The sequence below is a fragment of the Pseudopodoces humilis genome, chromosome 7, assembly GCF_049639895.1.
Source record: "Pseudopodoces humilis isolate 2021_Gansu_Grassland_sample_001 chromosome 7, ASM4963989v1, whole genome shotgun sequence".
NCBI classification, from domain to species: Eukaryota; Metazoa; Chordata; class Aves; order Passeriformes; family Paridae; genus Pseudopodoces; species Pseudopodoces humilis.
In genome coordinates, this window is record NC_142206.1 from 54,699,328 (window position 1) to 54,723,501 (window position 24,174).

The 24,174-nt window shown below is 41.4% G+C and overlaps 1 protein-coding gene across 1 annotated transcript in view; it reads right to left on the bottom strand.

The window, feature by feature from the left end:
- Positions 1 to 416: 416 nt before the first annotated feature.
- Positions 417 to 24,174, bottom strand: part of AKT1 (AKT serine/threonine kinase 1) — a 72,690-nt gene continuing 48,932 nt past the window's right edge. Inside the window, exons 6-14 of the mRNA XM_005520078.3 lie at positions 23,187 to 23,318; positions 22,967 to 23,032; positions 21,056 to 21,124; positions 20,217 to 20,342; positions 18,805 to 18,933; positions 14,389 to 14,603; positions 6,988 to 7,075; positions 2,353 to 2,455; positions 417 to 1,773 (exon numbers count right to left, since the gene is read on the bottom strand). Coding sequence (XP_005520135.1) covers positions 1,694 to 1,773; positions 2,353 to 2,455; positions 6,988 to 7,075; positions 14,389 to 14,603; positions 18,805 to 18,933; positions 20,217 to 20,342; positions 21,056 to 21,124; positions 22,967 to 23,032; positions 23,187 to 23,318 — 1,008 coding nt within the window. The 3' untranslated portion in view covers positions 417 to 1,693. The remainder of the gene's footprint in view (positions 1,774 to 2,352; positions 2,456 to 6,987; positions 7,076 to 14,388; positions 14,604 to 18,804; positions 18,934 to 20,216; positions 20,343 to 21,055; positions 21,125 to 22,966; positions 23,033 to 23,186; positions 23,319 to 24,174) is intronic.

Genomic DNA, 24,174 nt, shown 5'->3' on the forward strand with positions numbered 1-24,174 from the left:
AATTATCTTTGCATAATGATCAGCACAGAGATGAAACAACTGAGGAGGAACAGAACAACCTGAATCCCTCAGTGATACGCACATCACACTTGAGAAACTGGAGCAGTTGTTGCATCTCTACAAATTCAGAAGGCTCCTAGCACACGAAATAAGAACCTAACTTGTTAAAGTAATTTTATTGAAGTATTTGGAGGGAAACTTTCTTATCATGAGTAAAAATCCTATAGTTAAATGTTAAAAAATCAAGATGATGGGCTGTCTGTGCAAGCACAGCAGTGTCTGATGGAAAGGGGAAGAGAGGGTTTTCATATTATACTTCCTTTCAAATAAAAATATTAAGAGCTAATTAACTGGAATACATGTCATCATTTTTTATACAGTCAAGAGAATGAAAAAAAACAAAAAAAAGAGCACAATTTAAAGAACGCAACCTACAATGGAATAACTTTATTTGCAGCAGAGACAGAATAAGACTGCTTTTATGAAAATTACAAAGAAACATGATACAACAAAAATAGGGTGTGGGGAATTTCCCACTAAGATTAAAAATGAAAAACAAAAAAAAAGTTCACTTTTTGAACACCATTATTATTCAAACACATATGAAGTTTTAACCTAGTTTTTTTTATACATGGGAAACACTGTTAAACTGAATCTTCAAGAGTGAGAAGGCACCATGAACTGTTTGTTGGTTGATACCTTTAATGCACACTCAAGAAAGAAGAAATGATCCGGCATGATGCAAAAAATCATTAAGTGTTTATATATATTCATATATCTTTTCGTAAAAAAAAAAACAAAAAGCGGCAACAAGTCATTACTTCAGTGCCAAATGTACTCGTGTCTGGCTGACTCGTTCACGAGGATGATTTCTCACTTAGACCTGTGTGATATTTCTGTACAGTGGTGGAAGTGGGTGATTTTGTGTTGTTGCCTTTCATATTAGATTGGTAAATCAAGTGTTTTCTAGGTTCTGAGAAGCCAATCCTATGAAGTATTCCTAAATTCTATGCAAATGGAATAATTAAATGCACTGTCTAGAATGAAATACTCATCTGTACGGCGTGGCAATCCCACCGGATTCAGTTTGATATGTAATGTCTTGTAGCAGATGTTATAACAAAAATAACTTTTGCTTTTTGATTTACCTCACTGAGGCCATTAATGCTGTTCCTATAGTTGGTTTTCTGGAGTTGGATGACACTTCACTGCTGTCCAAAATGAGTTTGAACTGTAACCCTCCAGAGTTTGTTCACTTTGTTGCTTATATTATTGCACTAGCTACTAAAGTCTTATATCTTCCTATATAAATCTAATTGTTCAGAGTGCAGATTCTGTATTTAGATAATGAACTGTATGAAATAAATAAAATAAGGGGATTTTCTGGTCAGAGTTGCTGATATGTTGAATACCTTAATTATTTCTAAAGTAAACAGTTTTGGTGTTTATTCTTAAAAACCTATGGTCATTCAGCATAAAAGCCTTGACATAATACTTAAAGAATGGATTTGTTCTCCTTCTCAAAAATGCATCAAAGAATTGTTTTAAATACAGAATCTGTGAGGCTTCCTACAAATTCACCTAAGTTGTAATACAAACACAGTTTGTAACTTGATAATATAGAAAGTTCTCTAGTGTCCATTGAAGTAAGGTCCCCAAAATGCAGTCTGTTTTGTTTCTGAATGGCAAAACATTAAGCGGTTCCACTGGCTGAGTAGGAGAACTGAGGAAAATGAGGTCTTCTCTCGTTATCTACACAATCCATGCTGTCATCTGGAAGAGGAAAAAAACACATTAGGTAACATTTGCTACTTTTTTTTTTTATTTTCAGCAAATCAACAAGATAATGCACAGCAAAGTTATTTCAGAAAATAGATGCTCAGATGTCCATTTAAAATTGCTAGGAGCTGCATTGCTTAAATCCACATTTACTGTTCTGAACTTCTGGCAATTGCTATCTGAGAGCATCAAATATGTGTATCACAAAAATACAATATTTCGGTTGAATATGGACACTAGTCCGTGCTCAACTGACTGCTTGCATATACACAGTGCATGTGGATATGGACGTGAGCAAAACTCATTATTATCACTGATTTCCAGTGGGAATGTGCAGATTTGGAAAAGGCAACAGTACAAATAATTTCACTCTTATTAAACAGGTTTTTCATTTCCAAAACTGGAAAGATGTGGAAAGTTTCATATCAATTTACCAATGTCTTGGTCAAATACAAATGGAAAACCTTCAAAGTTTAAAGTGATGCTTTTTCATATGGGCTGAAGAGACCCATCACGGAAAATTATTTCTGGTGGTATGGAGAACACAGTGGGAAACATTTGGAAAAACTTTACCTTGGTCAGGAGGAGTGATTGTTATCATCTGCGCTGTAAATTCTTCATCAAAGTATCTTGTATCTGTTTCAGATGTAACCTGTGGCTTGAATGGAGGTACAAGCTATGAAAAGGAAACAAAATGTGTCCATTTACAGGTTCTTGCAGTGCTGTTTGAAACAGGTAGAATTTGACATACTTATAAGCTACAGCACCTTTTTCTACATTCCTAAAACATCTACAAAACACCAGTTCACAAAGAAGGAAGCATATATAGAGAAAAATACTTACTTAGGTGTGCACTTCCTATTTATGGGGCTTTTTTTTCCTAGGATTTAACTGCACAAAGACAACTTAGAGTCCTAAAATTTCTTCAAGTAATAACACACTGACCCAATGTTTAAAAATAACACATACTAGTTCCCCACATAATGATATGGAAATTGTCAACCTCATCTAGTCATATTTATGCTTAAGGAGGATGAAAATGGGTAAGAAAGATGCTTAGTGATATGAAACTTACCAACTAACCCTGTGTATCACCACAAGGGTTGTAACAGTCACCAAAAAGTTTCAGCTACAGCATTACTGTTCCCATGCAGCTCATTCTGGAGGGCTGACCAACCCTGCAGAATTCTAGGCTGAGGCAGAAGCAACACTGAGCTTTAATACTCCTGGTCCCCAAAAGCAGTTTAGTGTCAACTCGAAACTTTGAAAAGCTAGAGTGCTTACAAAAAGCTGACCCCAGTCAGCAGTGAACATCCTCCTCTTGCTACACCAGGAGCTGCACTTGTTGGGGTTTCCTCCTGAGACTCGCTTGGGCAGACAGGCTGGAAATCACCCATGTGTACCTAGGCAAGCTCTGGCAAGAGCAGCTCCAGATGGAGCGGAGCTGCCTGACTGGGGCTGGAGGAGGAGCGTGCCTGGGACGGGGAGCTGGCTGCATACAGATGCGCACACTTGGAACATGGACAGCTCTGGAGGGCAGCAGAGCCAGGACTCAGACCTTGCTCACCTTCCCCTGCACGGGGCGGCAGAGCCAGGATGCAAACACGGCACAGAGCCCTGCCGAGCACAGGGAACAGCGCCGGGATCCCGCTCGCCCACCACCGCGGTTACACACGGCCGTCTGTCAACAGCACACAGCCATGCTGGGCAGCAATTTAGGAGTGTGACTGAGGAAGTGTTGAGCTTCCAATCCAAAACTGCAGGGAGAGGTTTAGCAAGGTCCTACTCCAACTGGAATTATGCAGTGACCCCAAGACTTGCACTTCTGCACTTGTACAAACAAGAATGACACCAACAGAAACCACTACCTGGAAAACATCAGCAAATCTTGAATACACCAAACACCTCTTCCCCACCCCCGAGACTTTGCCTCCTGCTTGGATGTGAAGGATCATTTGTTTGTCAAGTTGGCAAATAAGAAAAACCAATGTTTCAAGCTCCCTATCACCAGGATGATCTGTTTTGAGAGCACCTAACAGTTCCTGTCTTATGAACAGCAATCCAATCAAATGCATTCATTTTCAAAGTAGACTGTAAGAAATGTAATGTAAACATATGGCAGCGTTCCCCCATACAAAGAAGCATTTACTGTTTAAAATCAATCTTTAAAAATTTAGGGGCATAAAAGCTCTGTTTATTATGAGAAAGCACAATTATAGTATATATTCATCATCTTTTTTTCACCATTACTCACAATTCTCTGTGCCCAAGAATGGCTTAAAGGAGCTGGGTGACATTACCCTTACAAAAAAAAAAAAATATTAGGTCCTTAGAAATGGTCTTTATGTCCTGAATTTAAAAAGGAAAAGGAAATAGGATATCCCAAAGTCAGCAGTCACTCTGAGCCTTGCAGCTCCCTGAAGCTATTGAAGACGGAACGCTTTGCATTATAATGTTAATAACACTTCTCAATCAAATCACACCAACATATTACATATAAAAGCCCTGTGGAGCATGAAGATTCTTCCTCATGTAACTCTATTCTCTCTCTCCTTGTAGCAGTTTCTGCCTGCTTCCCAAGGCAACGCTGGGTTTGTTTTTGACAGGCTGTGCATGTGTGTGAAGCTCTATCTGTCCTTTTAAGCTAATGGTGATTTTGGCACTCACAGTGCCCCCAGTTGCTGTGCACAGCACAGAGTGATTTAGGACTTGGGCACTGCAGCAGACACCTGAACTGAGCACACTGGAGCGACTCTGAGCAGCAATCCCAAGCCAGCACACATGTGCAATGGGCTAGCGCTGCCTGTATCATTTTCCTTTTTATTTTAGTATCTGTTAAAAGCAATTTGAGACAGATTATGATGTACCCACAAGACATCTTTTCCCCCTAGCTGTCAAATTCTGAGCGCTAAGCTGGAAACAGAGGGGAAGCCGCAGAAAGCTCCAACGCTGGCTTTAACAAGCAAATATGTCACTTTACTGAAAAGCTGTCACTGCAATAGCTCTGCAGTTCAACTGGCAGGGAGGTGCCACCTGTAGCCTCCCACGGCTGCAGACCAGCATTGGTACCCGCAGGCTCATGCTGGTTTAAGAGACAAAAAGGACCAGAAAAATCCCCCCATGTGATTAAAATCTCTAAGTATGTTTTGCTTGTGGGTGGTCAAAATACTGAAAATTAAACTGTACCTTTCTCTGCACCAGAGACAGACAGCACTCTTGCAAGTGAGCCTAATAAACATTTTAAATTTTGGGGACAACCCCAGGTATTCAAAGCTCCTTATAATTTAAAGCAAAGCTATGTTTCCAAAAGGCCTAATTACAAAGCAGATGCTCTGGATTACCCAAGCCCATATTCATACACATATTCAGCATTACTGGAGATGGTAGGGAACAACCGAGCTTAACACATAAATACCTCTCGGCAGCTGACAAAATCCAGCTTTAATCCATGGGACTGCACTTCAGGTAAATGCTGCAAAACCCTCTTTGGGCCACCCAGAATGTAGGCAGCAATCACCCACAGGTGCTCCATTTGCACAGCCTGCCTACCTCAGATGCAAACACTAATGGGACACAAACGAAGAGTGGATCTAGTCTCCCTGGATAGGCCAAGGGCAGGAATAGTCTCATTCAGCACACAGTTTTCTCTAAAAGATGCAAGTATTTGGAATTTCCTGACAGTTTTCAGAATAATCTGAATCAGTACCACTCTGGGACAATTCAGGAAGGCTTTCTCAGTCCTATGGATAAATAAAACATTGCCTCCAGCTTCTGTGATTTCTTTTCTGTTCAGGGAACTGGGACTACTACCAAATGACAAATAACTTTACTCAAAACATTTGAGCACCATTGTCAGCTTTTTACCTTAAACTTCATAAAACCAGCAAACCCTCAAGCATTCAGCTTGTCAGCTGGGTGAAAATGGGGACAATTTAATGCTTAGAATAGGAATTCAGATCAACTTTTCATATTATACTGAATAAACTCCGTGGAACTCTCTCCTGCCTTCATGACTGCATGCAGCTCTCTGTCAAGGGATGCTTTGAAAGGGGTGAGGTCGAACATCTTATCCACACTTTCAAGGCACAAAAACTCACTTTATGATTTTTCAGTTCCTTTAGCCATACAGATCTGGAGGAAGTGAAAGAGAAGGAAACAGAGCCCTTTCCATAGCTGTATACAGGCACTGGACAATGCTCCCACGACAGTATGAGAACTCGCTTTCTGCCACGTTTCTTACCTGCTCCCACCAACTAGAGGGACAACCAAACTGTATTTAGAGATCAAACGAGATCTGATACCACAAGGGACTGCTGAGGGAAGAAGGGACATCAGGAAAGGCTGGGATTAAGTGAGATCATGTGGCATCAGTAGATAGGAGCTCTGAATCGGCAGACCCATGTTTTAGTTGGCTATGTTTCACAAGTGTTATGAAAATGTGGCTGTTGAGAATTGAACATGAGATGACAACAGCACACCACCCTTAGAGCACAAAGCAGGGCATCTTGGAGGAGTGAAGTAGTTATCTGAGAAGGAAGGGGCAGTGAGGCACAGACAATTGATGAAACATGTTCTTACAGGAAAGGCTGGGCTCTTTGACTTCAGTGGAACTCACTGAAAAGCCAACAAACACAGTGGATCTCAAGGAAAACTCACGAGAAATACCATGAAGTGCAGACACTTCTTATCAGTCCTTTGCCACACACAGAAAATAGTATTAGGCTTGGGCTGATGTAAGAGCCTACTGGACTTGTCTTGAATGCTGACATTAGATTGAAAAGGCAGGAAAAAGGCAATGGGAAAGAAGAGCCCATCTTCTACTACTGTTCTAGAAAGTCTGGCTTTAGATGCTCAGGAACCAGCAGCAACTCTGGGCTTGCAAGGGATGCATCAGTCAACAACAAGAAATGGCAGCAAAAGTTAAAGGAAAAGCCATTTTAAAAGCTTATATACTCTCTAAATTTGGAAGCTATTTTGATTACATCCTATTTATTCAGCCATAAAACCATGTACCTCATTAAGAAATACTCTTATCATTACAAAATAAAAATCCAGAGTAATCTGATTACAGTATTATGAGTTGTTGCTAAAACAACTACAAACCTTTTCTGTGGAGGTTTTCTGTGTACCTTTAGAGAGCAACAAAATTTGAAACATTTGATATATCCACAGCTACAATTCACCTTGGCAGAACAGTTGTATAAATACCTTTTTCTCATATACATCTTGCCAAACAATGCCAGCAAAGAATTTGTGCTGCATAATCTCCTTGGCATCATCAGGACCGCCACCTAACCTGTAGGAGGCAAAATAAGTAATTAAATGTTTGAGTACAGTTATTTTTCCTAATACAATTTTTACTGCAGTGTACTGAAGAAATTCTGAGTTTATATAATGCATTTGGGAGCACTTCTAGCATTTGCTATGTGTTTGGTTTTTTGTGCAAGGCCTATTTTAGGCTTCAACAGAGTTCCACTAAAAGATTTAAGAACAGGCTTACAAACAGAATTAGAAAAAATGTTTCTCTTAGACCAAGAAAAAAAAAAATAACCACAATTTAAAAAGCTGCCCTTCAGGAAAGATGCTGTCCTGGGGACCCCACAGCAGATCCTGTAAAGTGAAAGGTCTGAGCCACAGATCCTTCTCTCTACATTAACATGCAACTATCCCTTTACAGTTTTCTAGAGCACAGTGATGCCAGCAGTAAAACTGAAGTGAAAGAAAGACAAGGCTTTTTAAGGCAAACTGATTTATGCAACCTGATTTAAATTTCCATTAAAGAAAACAGTTGACAACTGCAGTGATAATATCACAGCATATGCAAATCTTTCCTCCTCTTTGGCTTCAGGAAAGCACAAAGGGTGTTTTATTGACTTGAGGTATATCAAGATAAAGCACTTTTATTCCAAAATAAAACTGTCCACACAGCTTATAGATGCAATCAGTTTAGCTGCAGTGTTGAGCTAACTGATGCTTAAATTTTGCTGTGGAGGTTAAAATGTTCTCTAAAAGACTGAACCACATCTGCAAGCAAAGACAGGCATGGAGAAAACAACACCGATACCGGGTAATCAGCAGGAGACTCAGGTAACAAGGTTAAAACAACGCTCAGGTGTTACATGCTCAGCCAGGCTGATCTCTAGGACCTGCCTGTTCTCCCATGCCTGGTGCCACTGGCAAACTGAGATACTGACCCCATTTCAAGAGCTGGAAGCAATGACTCTACAAGAACCAGGCTAGAGTTATACTGTTACAGACATCAGGGACAAGGCCTGTTCTCTGGGCCTGAAGCCAAGACCTGGCCAGACCTCATCCACTGCTGCACAACATCTGGCCCTGAAAGTCCTCTGGGCCACGTGTGGTAACCCCATGCCCCAATTCATGATTATCTGGGGACAGAGGGGAGGGGTTTGGTTCAAAATATCAGAGAAAATATGAAGGCTGTGCTAAAACCCACTGAAGTGGTATTTTTACAGCTTGAGACTACACGCTCTGGAATGCAGTGAAGGCACAATGCTGTTGGGACAGCACTGGATGACAGTTCAGCGTGGAAAAGTCAAATACTGTGACACTTTGTTCTCTGCGCTGACTGGGAATGGATCCTGATGCATTCAACCCCTCAGCCATGCCTGAGCACCATCTGCAGGGAAGGCAACTGGCAGAGGCCATGGCTGTACCAGAGACACCCAGCAGCAGAGGTGCCTGACAGTCCAGGGGCTGCGCTGCTTCCTTGCCCTCTTCCATTCCAGTGCCACAGGAACCCAAGGGGTTTGCTCCTTATCATCCTTTAGGAAATGGGCAGTGGAACAGCTCCCCAGCCTTCCAGTACCTGGGTGACTCTCTCCTCCCCAGGTGAGCTCTAAGACCAACCCAGGTCCACCCTAGAGCCCCAGGGGCCAAACCAAGCTGGACGAGGGCTCTCCCATCTGCCTGGCAGCACCTTCTACAGCTGCAGAGCAGCCTGGAACAGGGACAAACTCCAGGGCAGCCTGGGAACAGAAACAAACTCCGCGAGTAATCATTTCTCGGCTGGTTCCCCCCAGGTCTAGTGGCTTTGCCAAGTCTCTACCAGACTCCTTGCTGCTTCCACAGCACAGTGATGATGGCCAGTGAAGAGGGTGGAGTCAATCCTCCTTACGCACGGATGTCACCAGACTGCACAGGAGGTCAGCAGTGACTCTGAGCTAAGAAGCACCTGAACGGTGTTCTGCAGAGAAGCAGGCTGGAAGGCTGGCTGCCTGCAGCCATGTACAAGTGCTTTGCAGAATATCTTATCTAATATGAGCCTGTGTTCCATGAAGGGCAAACACATATTCAGGGAAATGCCAAGAAAGACTCCAGATGCTTTACTTACCTTTTAAAAATTACAGTCAAAGTGAATGGTGAAACAACAGGAACCTCGTATTTTGGATGTGGATTTATTCCAAAATACAGTTTTGTTTTCCAGCATTATTATGAAAGGTCCCTCACAAGGAGAACAAAATTAAATTGGCAACTAACACAAAAAACATTGTTAAGCACCAGTGAGAACATAAAGAGCAGCAGGTTTGTCTTTCATAGAGACATGCAATAAAGAAAGAAAAATACAGCAGAAATAAGAGCTCTGAAGAGACTCCTGGATAATAAATTCTGCACATTTAAGTCCTCAGACAGAACCAAAAATAGTATATATAGGACTTGAAAAGCAAAAGCTACAGAAATTTACAGTATGCAAAGAAATATAATAAAAAGCATAGTGGCCAAAAAGCAATTTGAAGAAAAACAAGAGAAAGCATCCCTCAAAACCTAACAGCCAAACAATTCTGGTTATTCATTCAACTTCTATCTACACTTGAGAGACTTTCTTTAGTTAAATTTAAAAGTGAAAATTATTAATAAAGTGCAACATCAATATTAAAATGAAATTACTTTATGTTTTTATGAAACTGCATATTGCTTTTAAGTCCCTTTAACCATTTAATGACAAATGTCTGTGCTCCATAAACTGAGGGCAATCAGCCATCATTCCACAGATTTATAATGTACAAATAATTTTTATATTTTGCTGTACTTTATTTTTAACATGTGTATACAAATATAGTCTATAAACACATAGGAAGATTGCAATTAGTGGATCACATGAAAAATAATATATCTCTATTTGCCCATGTAGAACTACAGAGTGCTCGGCTCCCAGGTCCATTCCCAGCTCTTTAGAAAGAAACCTGCACAGTTCTAGCTTTCCAGTCCCGTCTTCACATGATTTCTCTGAGTCACCCCTGCCCCCAAACCTGGTTCTACAACAGCACAAACATCCCCACCAGGCTCAAGAACAGCCCAGCCAATGCTGTTGGTGGTCACCAGCTCCAAGTCACACAGACTCCCATTTCTCCTGCTCTGACACAGTCAAGATGGACACCAGTAACATATTCTACTATGGCCCTTACATTCAGAGGCTTCCAATAGCCACAGGAAGGATTTGGGAGCTGTAACCACATCAGTTTCCTGTGACTAGCACTATCAGCACAGAGAAGTTCTCTCTGGCTTTGAGAACAGCATGATTTGAAGACTCCAGATTTGGAAGGAAAAGGCCACATTCTTCCCAAAGCCCTGTACATGGAGTCTTTGAGTGCTTTCCTGCTCAGAGATTAAAACTTTTGGAAAGCCTAATGCAGCTAGCTTTACTTCCCCCACTTCTTCATTAACCACATGCATGTGACACAAATATGGTAGATCCAAAAAGCACTGAAAAAACTCCCACTTCACAACATAAAGTAATCGAGGGGAGTCATGTTTGAGGTTGATGAAGCTTGGGAAGCCTCTGAAGTAGTGGTTTCTGGAAAGCTGGGAGAAAAATTCTTTAAACTTGCCTTTTATGTTTTTCTCAGCTTCAATTTAGATCTCTGTGGGTGAACTGTTTGAGTTTTTCTAAATCGCTGTGGACAGAACTGATTTCGACTAAAATTATCATACACAACTAGATCTCAGCTTGTCTCAAAGCACCTGGAGAAACATGAAGATCTGAGCATTTTGCACTTCAGCTGATACACAGGACACTGGAGCTGTCTGGAGACAGAAGCACTCTCCTACTCAAGGCACCCAAGTTTTGGAGCAAACACAAGTCACCTGTCAAGTGTGGCTCCAAAACTCGGCATGTCCACAAGGCACCCAAGTGTGCTGTCCATGAGGACCAGCTCTTCAAGGTTACCTTTCTCCAGCTTGCTTGGGACCACCTCCAGGCCCCTGAAGTCCCCACAAGTGTCATCTCTAACTCTTCCAATGCCAGCAGTGGCTGTGAGGGCTGCAGACCTCCCTGAGAGCAAGGGTGCTCAAGAGCCATCTAACCTTCCTGCAGCAGAGCAGCACAGAGGACACAGACACACAGCTTAACTACAAATTCCTTTCACTGGGGAAAAAAACAAGGAGTTTGCTTTTCATACAAGTAAGGGCTTGATTGACTCTGACATTCCTGAACATCTGTGGCCAAAGTTTTGTGTGGATATGGAAAGAACCATCATGGCTAGGGAAGAATTAAGTACCAGATCTCTGTGTCATTGCAAGAACTGACCACCAGGTCCCAGGGAGCACCTTCAGCTCTCCAAAGCCACAACTGCAAATCTGTGAAGTCATCAGATCTTTGAACAGGTATTTTTGAAATGCTGCATCATCTTCCTCTCATTCTTGCTGAATGGCAAGGTCCAACAGCACCACAGAGGCAGTGAAGCAGCCTGTGACAAACCCCATCCGAGAGAGGCTGAACAATCCTGGCCTATGACAGGGACTAAGATATGTAGTGGAAATCCAACCATCAAAATTCAGATTAAACCATCCTAAAGTTCTCTGAAGTTAAAAACCTGACAGGATTTGGAGCTTGCAAGACACTAATTACAAACCCGCCCATCCATCTAAACTTAGCCCATTTACATGGGGTGCTCTGATCCATGTACACCTTTATAGGCTGCAGTATCCACAGCCAGAATAAGAACAATAAAAGGTAAAAACTTTGTTGTTTCATGTATGGAAAACTGCCCTGATTACTTTCTTTCATTTGATCCATGTCACAAAGCAGTGAAGGGGAATTTCAGGTCACATTAACAGGAAATATTTACAGAATAGATTTTTTCCTTCTTAGGAAAATTAAGGAACACATTACAAGATTAATAAACTTCTATCAATCCCAAAAGAAACTTCAAAATTCCTTTTCTCTTACAAAATGGATTTCATATGACCAAATTTAGAAAACAGCCATGATTAAAAGCAGAATGCAATTTATTGTTCTTCACATTTTCTCCATATGCCTGGGAGCTTGAGACTGAAGTGGTATTACTGAACACAGAGTGCTAACACTGCTCCTGTAAATCCAGCTCAGGTACAACGGGTCGTTTTTCAAATTTAATTCACTGACACAGATCACAATTCCCCAGCTCCTTGATATTTAACTTAAACTATCCTTGGCACTGAGCTTCATTATATCAACCTGTATTGCTGGGTTGGTTGATTTTTTTTATTTCAGGGGAAGTGACAACAACCCCCAGTTTCCTTTTTCTCATGGTTTTGGCTGCCTCCTCCATCTCACTCTGAAGTACATCCAAAGTTATGCTGCCAATTCTGAAGCTTTCTGCCACAAGCAATACAGTGATACAACTTCTGTCCGCCACTGGGCTTCGTGGAAGAGGGGATTTCTGTTGAATTACACAGTGGCTCCCCAAAGCATCAGACTATCATACACCATATAACTTTTCAGTGAATGCATTTCAGTAGCTCTCTGGCTGTTTTTTGTCCATATGGCTCCATGAGCTCACTGTGAGTCAACTACCAAGTATGCCAGGCACCCACTCCAGCACCCAGACCACCCAGAAAACAGAGCATAACACTACAAGGGCAGGATGCACGACTTCTACCTCTAGTGCTTCCAGATCAGCTCTCCATGCTGCCTGAAATGTCATAAAGTGAAGATGATTTGCCGAACCACAACTTCAGTTCAAAAGTTATGGGAACAGTTATGGGAGAGAAACCAGTATTTAAGAACAGTCCATGATCCAGAAAAGCTTAGGAAACACCAGTGTAACTAAGCATAATTACAATTAGGCACGTGTACAGGCTTGTCTAGTCAACAATTACTTCTATCAGCAGCATGAAAATCATCTGTCCACCAGATCAGAGCAGCACTGCTTCCAAGCCTGCAGAAGATCCATGTGAAGAAGTGGCTATTTGTATAAAGCGAGCATATTGTGGAGTAATTATTGGCATTGGGAAAATCTCGTAATTAGAAACGAGTGGGTGTTCTTTGTTTATAAACAAATTGCATTTTGGTTCATCAGAGATGCTCCTTTAAGAACAAACTGCAGCAGATGCTGTTTGTGTTCCCGGTGATTGAAAAGCCCCACCTGAATAAGCTATGAAAGGGTCACAATTGCATTTAACCCAGCGCTTTACTGGATAGGAATGCTGTTGGCAGAGGCTGCAGCCAGGCTCACAGAGCACAGAGCCTGGGGGCTGCTCATCAATTACACAACCTTCTCCTGGAGGTCCCCTCACAGGCACCGGCAGGAGGGGGTGCAGCTGCTGCCACTTGTACAGGGCTGGCCATGCTCCGGGCTGCAGCCGTGCCCCGCTCCCCACAGCACCTCCAAGATGAATCCTCCACAGTATTACAAACTGTGGATTTGCATTACGAGACCTCCCAACAGGATTTTCCATCACAAAACAGCCATGGAAATAGCCTACAGTGATGACAGAAATCCTTGCTACAAGTATCCAGGTAGTGGCAAACCCCATCTTCCTGCTATGTGCACACACATGCACAGACTAAACAAACACCAGAAAGCAAACCGGAATTCTCTGCTTGCACCTCACATGAAAGGTTTCCTATTTGGGGCCCATTAACAGTAGAAGGTTCAGGACAGGAGATCAGGGGCAGAGTCACAATATTATTTGTTTTAAAAATGTCTGGGTTGACAAGATGGCAGGTTTTTAACTGATGTTTATCATTGTGTGAAGGTCAACATCCTTTTTGGATCTTGTTCTATTTTCTGTTTGTTAGCCATTAGAGGCTTTTTTTGGTTTTTTTTGTTTGTTTTGTTTTTAAATCAAGGGTTATTCTTAAAAAAAAATACAGCAATAAAAGAAAAACAAAACAAAACAAAACAAAAAAACCAAAAGGAGGAAATAAGAAAAGTCAATTGAGCATGGTATAAACTCCAACACAAACATGGTACAAACATCACCACCTACTGTCCAAAGCAGGACGCTAAATCACTGGCACAGATCTAGACAAAAATTCAGGAAAAGGACAGCAGTCTCAACTGCAACAGAAGGTAAAAGCATTTGGTGTAGAGCATCTTATAAGTCACAGCAGCCACTGGACTTATTACAGCCAAAGGCAGGGTTAACTTGCTTTTTCCCAGGCTATAGTTCCGCATTAATGGCAGCCACCATACTCTGAAGTTCAGCTCTGAAGCTGCTTCATGTCACTGTTTACACTGTCAGCTCATATAAAAAGTTAAAAATAAATGAGTAAATCCACTCGCTGCATCTTGTTGGATAATCACTTTGAACGGATTAAAAATTAAATTACAATTTTGTCTCAAATACCTTAAAAAAAGCACAACTATTAAGCAACAGCCTCACCTTTGCTTAGGATCCTTCTTCAGCAAACCTGACAAGAGGGATTTTGCTTCAGGTGACAATGTGCGTGGAAATCTGATCTCCTCCATAAGGATGAGTTCAAAAAGCTTTTCATGGTCCTGATTGTAGAAAGGGAGCCGGCCACACATCATTTCATACATCACAACTCCTAAACCCCACCAGTCTACTGCACGGCCGTAGTCATTATCCTCCAGAACCTGCAGAATGTAAGGAAAAAGCTTTAGAAGACACTCCCAAGCCAGGCATGAACACAGAACTCAAGAAGCAAAATTTAGCCCAGCAAGTCCATCTTTCATGACATAGCCAAATCTACAAGTAGAGTATTTGCAGAAGAACCATGTGAAAAGAACTGGTATCCATGCTCACCATCCTGAGTGAGCAGAGGGAGGGAAAAGGAGGCAGCAGGTATGTTACAGCAGCCTCCTTGTCCTCCTTCTCCCACCCTCCCTCACACTATGGTCACGATAAGCACAACCTTTGAAAGTCCAAAGGTCAAGAACTGTTCTCACATTACAGAGCCAGCTGTTAAACTCTCACTTATTCATCACAAACTGTTCCAAATGGGATCCAAGATTTTAGAAAAACCCCAACCTACCAAGGAGCCAGTACAGGGAGAAAAGGCCATCAACCTGTTCCTTCACCAAGCAAAAAGCCAAACATATCCATCATCTTCTAATCAACCTGCATCCCAAAGGGGTGGCTCTACACATCCTAAAAGACCACCCACAAATACTCAATGACTAATCTACATTAAACACTAAGTGCCAGAACACCACTCCTAACATCTGACCGGCTTTAAGGTTGTAAAATGGCAGCCAAATCGTCTGGAAATGTTTCCCCTCCAACCCCTTGCCCTGCTCCAAAGGCACTCCTGCCTCTGCACAGAGGGCTGCAAACACAGGAACAGTCAGTGGGGTGGATTTCTGCCAGGTCTCACAGCTAAAGGAGCCCAGCACAGTTCATGCTTCCCTTCCCCTGGGCACTTCTACCTAGCAAAGCAGTGGCTGGTGCAGGGACCCCAGCAGTGCTCTCCACCTCTCCTGCTTGCTCCAGAGAAGCTTTGCCACGGTGCATTTCTGATCTTCTGCACAGTGGGTTGCTGAAGGGAGCAGGCAGAGTTTTGTGGCTGGTGCAGTGGATGTTACAAGGACTTCTCTAGACTTTGTGTCTCCTATGCAGTTGTCTGTAGCTGACACCAACATCTCATATTCCAGACCCTGTCCTCAGCTTTTAGTTATCATCTTTACTCCCTGCAGGGGCCTGCACTGAGCTGCTTACTCTTGCTAAGAGCACAAACCACAACTGCACCACCATCCTGTTTTCTTGCTGCACAGTGTCTTTGTGAGCTTTACATTCCTGTGATTCAGAATGCTTAACACTTAAAATTAAAAAAGAGTCCAAGTCAGTGCAAGTTTAACAAAAGCAAGATCTTAACCTGTAAAAAATCTTGATATAAAGGTTTTGCATATAAAAAAGAAGAATCAAGGCACTTCATGTAACAGCTCTGTGCACTCTGCCTCTCTTTATTCACTAATTATTCCCCTTAATTATCTGAACGAGGGAGAGGGCCTGCAGTAAAAATCAAAAGGCTGCCAGGTATTAGATTACCCCACGTCGGTCTATTTACAGCATCCCGGCCGTATGATTCACACCAAACGACAGCTGGCTGTGCAGCTGCCCCCTCCATGTACACGGCCGGCACAGCTGCCGGCCGGGATTCCAGGAGCCGGCCCCGTCCTTCCCGAGGCTCACGGAGATTGTGTGACAATGCAGTTCCCGCTCTGAGTCACCCCGCTCAACCAGCGCTTCCTGTTCGCACTCCCCTACACTTGGCTTCCCTAAAATAAAACACTCACACGGCCTCCTGTTAGTATTTTTATTTTTTAAGCTGCTGCAATATGCAGAAATATGCAAGATGCAATAGGAGAGACTGAAAGAAAACCACAGAGACCTTTGTTGTGCGTAGTTAATGTTACAGGTGCTTTCGAAATGCAGTAAACACTTCAGATGTTACTTGAAAAAGTGTATTAATACTCTGTATTATAAGCTAGATTACTAACTACAATGATTTCCTTCATCTACATTAATTTTAAACAGAGTATAAAATGCTTATTTCTTCAAAGTTCTTTAGCACAATGAGCATATCCTCGTATTAGTGATTGCACAGAAGAGAGCAATATTGTATCAAAAATATACCATAAAAAAAGACACTGCATTCATCCGTCATTTATTGTAACACACTGGATAGCTGGGGAGCAGTAAAGTAACAAGGTCATTTCACTTAAATGAAGGGATCATTATTTCCTAACAAGCAGCTCTACACTGTTGTGAGACGGAATTTGAAAGGGAAGGCGGAACAGCTGTAAACATCACAGCCATTGATGCATCTGACACATCAAAGTTGACATGGTTCAGTCACTGTCATCCATGCATGAGATTCCAGTATGAACCTAAAAACAACGATGCAACAACTGTACAGACACATTGCTGTGCTGGACTCAAGTTACAAATGCAGACAGGAGCATCGACACCCCTGCTTTTAAGGCTGTATGACCTTAAACACACAGAAGATCGCTTGAACACGATTTTCAGATTTTTTGCATGCTATCAACCAGATGACAACCAGAATTTAACACTCCAACTCACAGATGGGATTTGCAAGTGAGGGAGAGAACTGAGTTAATCAAAAGGATTTGTCCTTCAGGGTTTTTGGATGGGGTAACTCATCATAAATATTAAAAAGAAAAAATAATAGCAACTAATTGAACAGAAAGAACAGCCCAATTGCCTGCACAGGGAATCCCCATACTCCAAGTTAGGAAAACCCAAAACAATAAATATTTTTAGCGTCCTCATAAAATCCTTGATGAGAAACTGAAGTTCAGCAATTGATTTTAAGAGGGAAGCTAAAATAAAAGCCATATTTATGATAATAAACACTCTGTCATGCTGCTAATTACACTCTGCATCAGTAAATCTCAAATTGTGGTGCATGGACCCCCATTTAGATTCACTGAAGACTTCTGGTGATCCATGGAGAAAAGCTGGCAGTCATCATGAGACTGGCTCCACCTCTTTGCTGCAAGCTACTTCGACAGGTGCCTGTGTTCTTCATTACTACAAAGGACTGGAGGCCCTTGAAAGCAGCTGGGAGTTAAAAAAAAAACAAACACAGAAACCAAACAAAACCCAAGAGCATGCTGCCACCACTATGAAAGCAGGGAGCACAAAAGTGCTGATCAGCAAAGACATCAGCTCTCAGCAGAAATACTCCTCCTCCACACTGGTTTCCCATCCTTTGTTACTTTTACACAGTTCAATTCTAGGCAGTTCGCAATGCTCAAGTTTCCCAACTCAGAGGAAAGCTGTTCCAACAATCTATAACCTGCCGTCAGCCCACGGTTCACTTCTGCGTGTGCTCCGAGCAGGACGGAAATGTCAACACGATGGGAAGCAAAGCCCCATTGCAAGGGAAGCAGCCCTCGTGCAAGGCACACCACTTTGGCTCAGGCTCTGTGCCTCTCAAGTCCAGGAGTTTGTTTCCACACAGCTCAGAGCGTGGGCAGAGGAACCAGAGCCTGCCCACAGAGCACCAAGCATGCGCGCATCCCCTACAACCTGACTTCACTTCTCATCCATCCCTAACTCACTCCCAGCTGTAACACCACCTCTGTTGCACAACTCTGAGTGCTTCCAGGAACAAACCTGCAAACACACATTTGTGTTTTGCACTTGACAAGGAAAATAAAAAGATTGCCACCAAAATAAATTCCCCAAAACATCCTGTTTGGGAACTGAGATCCCCTGCCTGGATTTATTTCCTCTGAAACTGGAGTGCTCAAATCAACACTGAGAAATATCTTGTGTGCTTTTCTAGTCATAAAATAGTCAGCACTTTTAATGTATGCCATGCTAAATAATGCAGAAAAAGCTTGGTCTGTCCTGTTTCTGAAAGCATGTCACCCTTTACTGTCCTCGAATAGTAAAATAATTGGACAATACTTTTACTTCTTAAGTGAAGTCCTATTGATGCCTTTGAAATAGGACAACACATAGAAAGCTGCAAAAAAGGTAATCTCTCATGAAATATTTGAAGTGATTAGAAAGGCTGTTTTTTTTTTTAAATTATGTATCTGATACAAGAAACAAGCCCTGTTCCAGTAAAATGTACATATTCCATCAAGTGGAAGAAACTAGCCTGCCAAAAAATTATCATGTATCATTATGCTAAAGATGTGTTCCAGATCATGATGAATAAAGGAGTCTCAGGATGTGTAATTATATAACAGCAGTTAGTGCATGAGTACATCATGGCACAGGAATTTATGCTGTACTCCTACTGCTACCATGGAAGGCACGTAAGAAGGCAATTTAACACAACACCCAACATAAACATACCTCTGGCGCAAGATACTCTGGAGTGCCACAGAAAGTCTTCATTGTTGCTCCATCCTTGATACCTTCTTTACATAGTCCAAAGTCTGTTATTTTTATGTGTCCATCTTTATCCAGCATAAGATTTTCCAACTGGGAAAGAAAGCCAAATTAAAAGACATGAGTAACATACACTGGTCCTAAGCAGGATAATCAAAGACATGAATTTTTCAGATCAGTTTTGAACCTCATCCTCACTGGGGTCAGAGTCACAGCAGCTGCCAAAGCATGTAAAATGTAAATATACATTTGTAACGTTTTCCTCAGTTTTTAGGCAACATTAAGTAATTAATTTGCAGTCCTGGGGTAACCAACCACAGATAAAGAACACAGAAAATGAACATTTTATTCATGCTTCTACATCATCATCAACCGAACAACAGTTCTTTAGAAAGTATATTAAGTATTCCCTCTCACACAACTTCATCCCTGCTTTTACTCTGATTTTATGAAATAATCTGTACCAGTAAGAAATAGCATAAAATAAATAAAACAGAAATAATATGCAACATTAAGGAACCACTTCCAAAGAGACCCTTTAAATGAGAATCATTATATACATTTACTCAGCATATGGTATTCATCCCACCCTGAGCCTCTAATTTTTCAGAAAGTCACTCAGGTATTAGGCCAGTTTCATCAGTGTATCAGTAAAGTGCATTACAGGAGAATCATGGTGATATGGCAGATAAAATCCCAACAGAGATCCCAAAATTAATCTGACCTAGTCTGAAAACATTACAGAGCATACTTCATTTCAGACTGCCCCTAAATAAACTACCAGGATCTTCAGGATCTACCAGGAACTTCATCCTACCCTGAAAACTCTTCTCAGGAAGAAAAAAAATGCTATTGTTGCATTTTCCTCAAGAATTTCTCACATTTCTTTGCCCTAAGATACCTTGTTTGGTTGGGTTTCTTTTCCCCTGCTGTGCTCCCTAAGCTTGAAGCTTAGGCAGTTTTCTGACTGCAAGCAGCTGCTATGAAGACGATGTGAGCAGAGTGCAAGGAAGCACAACATCCATGCAGTTTGAATTTCCATCTCTTTGCTAAGACTAGGATTATGTTCCACCATGCAGAAGCATCAGCAAAGCTTCTCTCAGAACATAAGCAGGCAAGTGAAAATGAAACCCCTGTAGCCCAGTAACCCTTCATGTTCTCTGAAACGCTGCCAGAGTTACAATATATGCCTTATGCAGCCTCTTGGACTATCAAAGGGTTTAGACATCCTGTAAAGTCCAGCCCAACAGCTGCAACAACAGTTTGGATAAAGTTCAGTCAGGAAAGGATTTCTTAATAGTTCAGGATCATTTGCTTTTTTTAACAACAAACAAAAAGCCAAGCCCCAAAAGCCTGAAAATGATTTTTCTACATACCTTCAAATCTCTATAAACTACATTCTTCTCTGAATGCAGGTAATCCAGCGCTGAAACAATCTCAGCCCCATAAAACCGAGCTCTGTCTTCAGAGAAGACACGCTCTCTTGACAGATGGAAAAACAACTGCAAGAACAATAATTTGTTAACTTTAAATATTTTCTGAATTATGTCTCCCAGTTCCTGCTTGGAAGGTGCTATTACCTAAGAGAAAACCCCTTCCCATCCTCACCCAACTGTGTCCCCAAATGTGTTTAAAAGCATCATAAATTAAATTATTAGATAATTATGTCATATATTCACAGATGAAAGCTGATAGCCAGTTCATGTACTACAGTCTTACAGGTTCAGAAAATCATAAAACTGTTTTTGACTGAACTACAATTACATATTAAAACTACAGCCTAATGCACAATTTAGAGAAATTTTAATATTCCAACTTTTCGTTCCTGACTGTAATAGTAGTAAGCTGTTTCTAGTTCTCCCTCCTGTATAATATTGTACACTCACAATATTAATTTAAGTGTTAAAACTTGTCTGGCAACTAGAGCAACTAGAAAGCAACCTTGACTTCTTGAACTTCTAAGTGTCAGATTACAATATACTGCTGTCATGTAAAGTATGTACCTATGCCCAAGACCTCTGTGTTCTAAAAATGGAGTTGAAAAAATTGAGTTTTACTTCTTCATGCTAGTTAAACCAGTGAACAGCTCTGTTTAACTTGGATAGCTTGGACTAATCAGAATTGCAAAAATGGACCTTAGCTAAATAATGTCAAGCAAAATTAGCAGTAGAACAGGAAAATCCTAAAGTATTAAACATTATCGTATTTCCCTTACCTCCCCTCCATTCGCATACTCCATAACAAAACACAAGCGATCATGTGTCTGAAAGGAATACTTTAAAGCCTGGAACAGATTTAAACCAAAACTTAGAAGACAAATCATAGTAACACTTAGGAAAGCATTTTTAATAGAGTTTCAGAAGCAGACATGAACTTTTCTATTTTAGTGAACTTTTTGTTCTTAAATCTTACATAATACTTGTATTTTCCTGTTGCAGCTGAGGACTGATTCACTGCCAACTTATTTCATTAAATAAATTTAATAAAACATTAAACCAATTCCTTGCAGAAGCTATCATCACCTAAAATGCTGTGAAACAAAGTCCTGGCCCATTAATAGGAACTCAAAGTGTACCGACAGTGACTGTGAAGTTTCCTCCTCTGGGCACAGGTTCAACTGACACATAGAAGGCCACAAGCAAACCCTGGAGCACAAGGTTTCACCACACTCTTATATGAAACACACAAGTATTTTCACACACCAGCTCCCTTGCCCTGCTGCCTGCAACTGCTCCCTGCTGATGGCCCTCCAGGGGATTGCCCAACACTGGCAATACCAATTTGTGAGCAATTCACAAAAACAGACCGGATGGAGGCTGTGATGGAGAGTCACAAGGTGCCTGTGTATAGCCCAGTCACATGGATTCCCATGGCAAGAGTAACATCAACTTGTTTGCCACAGTATTAAGATTTTTCATCACAGAATATGCTGAACTGGAAGAGACCCACAAGGATCAAGTCCAGCTCCTGGCCCTGCACAGGACCACCCCAAGAATCCCACCATGGGCCTAGAGTGTTGTCCAAATTCTCCTTGAACTCTGCCAGGCTGCTGCTGTGATAATTTCCCTGAGGAGTCCCTGAGTTCAGGGCCCAACTACTCTCTGGGTAAGAACCTTTTCCTAGTACCCAAGCTAAACCCAGTCTTGTAGCTAATATCAAGACAGGCCTTGTTCTGGATACTTGTGTTTATAAAAGCATTAAAAAGAAAATACTGCACATGATATTGTTATCGTCATTACAAGGGATGATGCTTTTCAACCAGTCATATTTTTTCTGAGAAAAATGAAGGACCAGGTTTTAGACATGTCAACATTATTGATTTTACTCAACAGAGGCAATTTTTACTTCCAGAGGTCATGCTTAAAAGGTCTGAATTCCAGCTAAGCCCTTATACCTGGCCAAAGGAAACAACCAGGATACGACACAGTCTCTTAAAGGCTTTAAGCAGGTGTAAACAATTCAGAGGCAACTTATAATAAATATCAGAAACAAAATCTTGAGATGGAACTTGGATATCTGAACTCAGCCCAGAGAGACTGCTGGCACTTAAAGCTGTAAAATAAAAGTATGGACTGACTTTAGAATCCAAAAGGAAAGCAGCAGAAAAAGCACAGTCCTGCTTTTCCTCTCCCCATTCCACATGCTCCTACCACTATCCCTTGTCTGGCATTACCAGCGCTCTGATTCCACAATGAGCTGCTTCTGGGAGTTTAAAAAAACACCAAAGATAAAATCAAATTTTTCTCCCCAGTCTATCTTCCTGAATTAGTCTGTCACATGATCAGGGTCACCCTGATCTCTGCTACAAAGAGGAGACCACACATTTGAAGGGCAAGGAAAGAAGATACTCCTGTCAGAGGTATCAAGTCATTAAATGGGTGAGCCCTAATGTAAAACCACTCCCTGAAACCATGTCTTCAAGAGGTGCTGAGGACCTGCTCTGCAAGAATCAGGAAACTTGAAGAAGTATTTTCATTTGGGCATCACAAAAATGGAAGGATATAAAACTACACAGCCACTCTGAAAACACACATCTCAGATGCATTATATAAGTAACAAAAAGTAAGGAAAGCATTGGTGGTGGTGCTGATGTCAAGTTACACTCTGAAGAGGCAGAAATGCTTACTGTTAGGAACGGGTGCCGAGAGTTCTGTAAAACCCGGTTTTCTGTCAGCGTGTGTGCTACTTCATCCTGAAACACAAGCAGAAGGAAATCAGCAGAGTGATTCCCCAGACCAGGGGTCCATTTCAAACACTAATAAAACAATTATTTACAACTACTCCAAGAATCCTTCCCATGACTTTGACAAAAGCTGTATCAAGGATGAAGTTTCCCATCTACTCACCTTTGCTACAATAACTTCCTTCTTCAGGATTTTCATAGCGTAATACCGTCCAGTTGCTTTTTCTTTAACTAAAATGACCTTTCCAAAAGTGCCTTTTCCCAGTAGCTTAAGGTATTCAAACTCATTCATGGTCTGTTAACGATACAGATAAAGAAGAACTGAATTACATGATCTAACAAGAAGTGTATTATTCTCAGACCAGAATTTCTCATTCACGTGAGAATGCATTGCATATGTCACATATGCGGGTTTTTTAATCCTTTTGTTTAGTAGAATTCAGGAGCAGAAATGATTCTTCCACAAAAATGAATGTCAGTGCACTCCCAAAGACAATCAATCAAACTATTTACAGAAAACCATAAGCTTTCAATTAACTGAACGCTCTTTTGCATGACTCAACACTCAACTGTACAAGTAACACTGAACATATTAATCCATAGACATTCTGACCTCTTGGCCAGTGCAGACATTCATTAAAAGGCACACGCTGCTCTGATTCCAGGGATTAAACCCACACCTTTTTTCTGATGTTCTCCACTTCTCTAGGAGGCCACTTTTCTTGTGCTTATTGAACAGCACCAAAAACCAGAGACAAAATGACTCCCCCCTGTAAAGTCTCTATCTGCTCGCTCAATGGGACTTTTGAAAGGGCCTTCCAGTAGTCCATGCACTCTGAGTTGGACACATGGGAGAAATACCAATCAGATATTCTCATGAGGTAGAAACAACACACAAGATGACTGGCAAACTTTAGAACCATCAGGCAACTTTGGCTAAAGCTTTACTACAACATCCAATCAACATAAAACACTTCTCACAGCATTAACCTGGACCATTCAACTTAACAAACTTTAAATCCATTCAATGGGAAGTTACTCAAAATATTCCAATGAGAGGGAATGAGGAGAAAAAGACAGAAAATATATAGAAAAGCACACATACAGCTACCAATTTCTGAATTCCAGCCCTGTTCAGATAGAAACTCCAA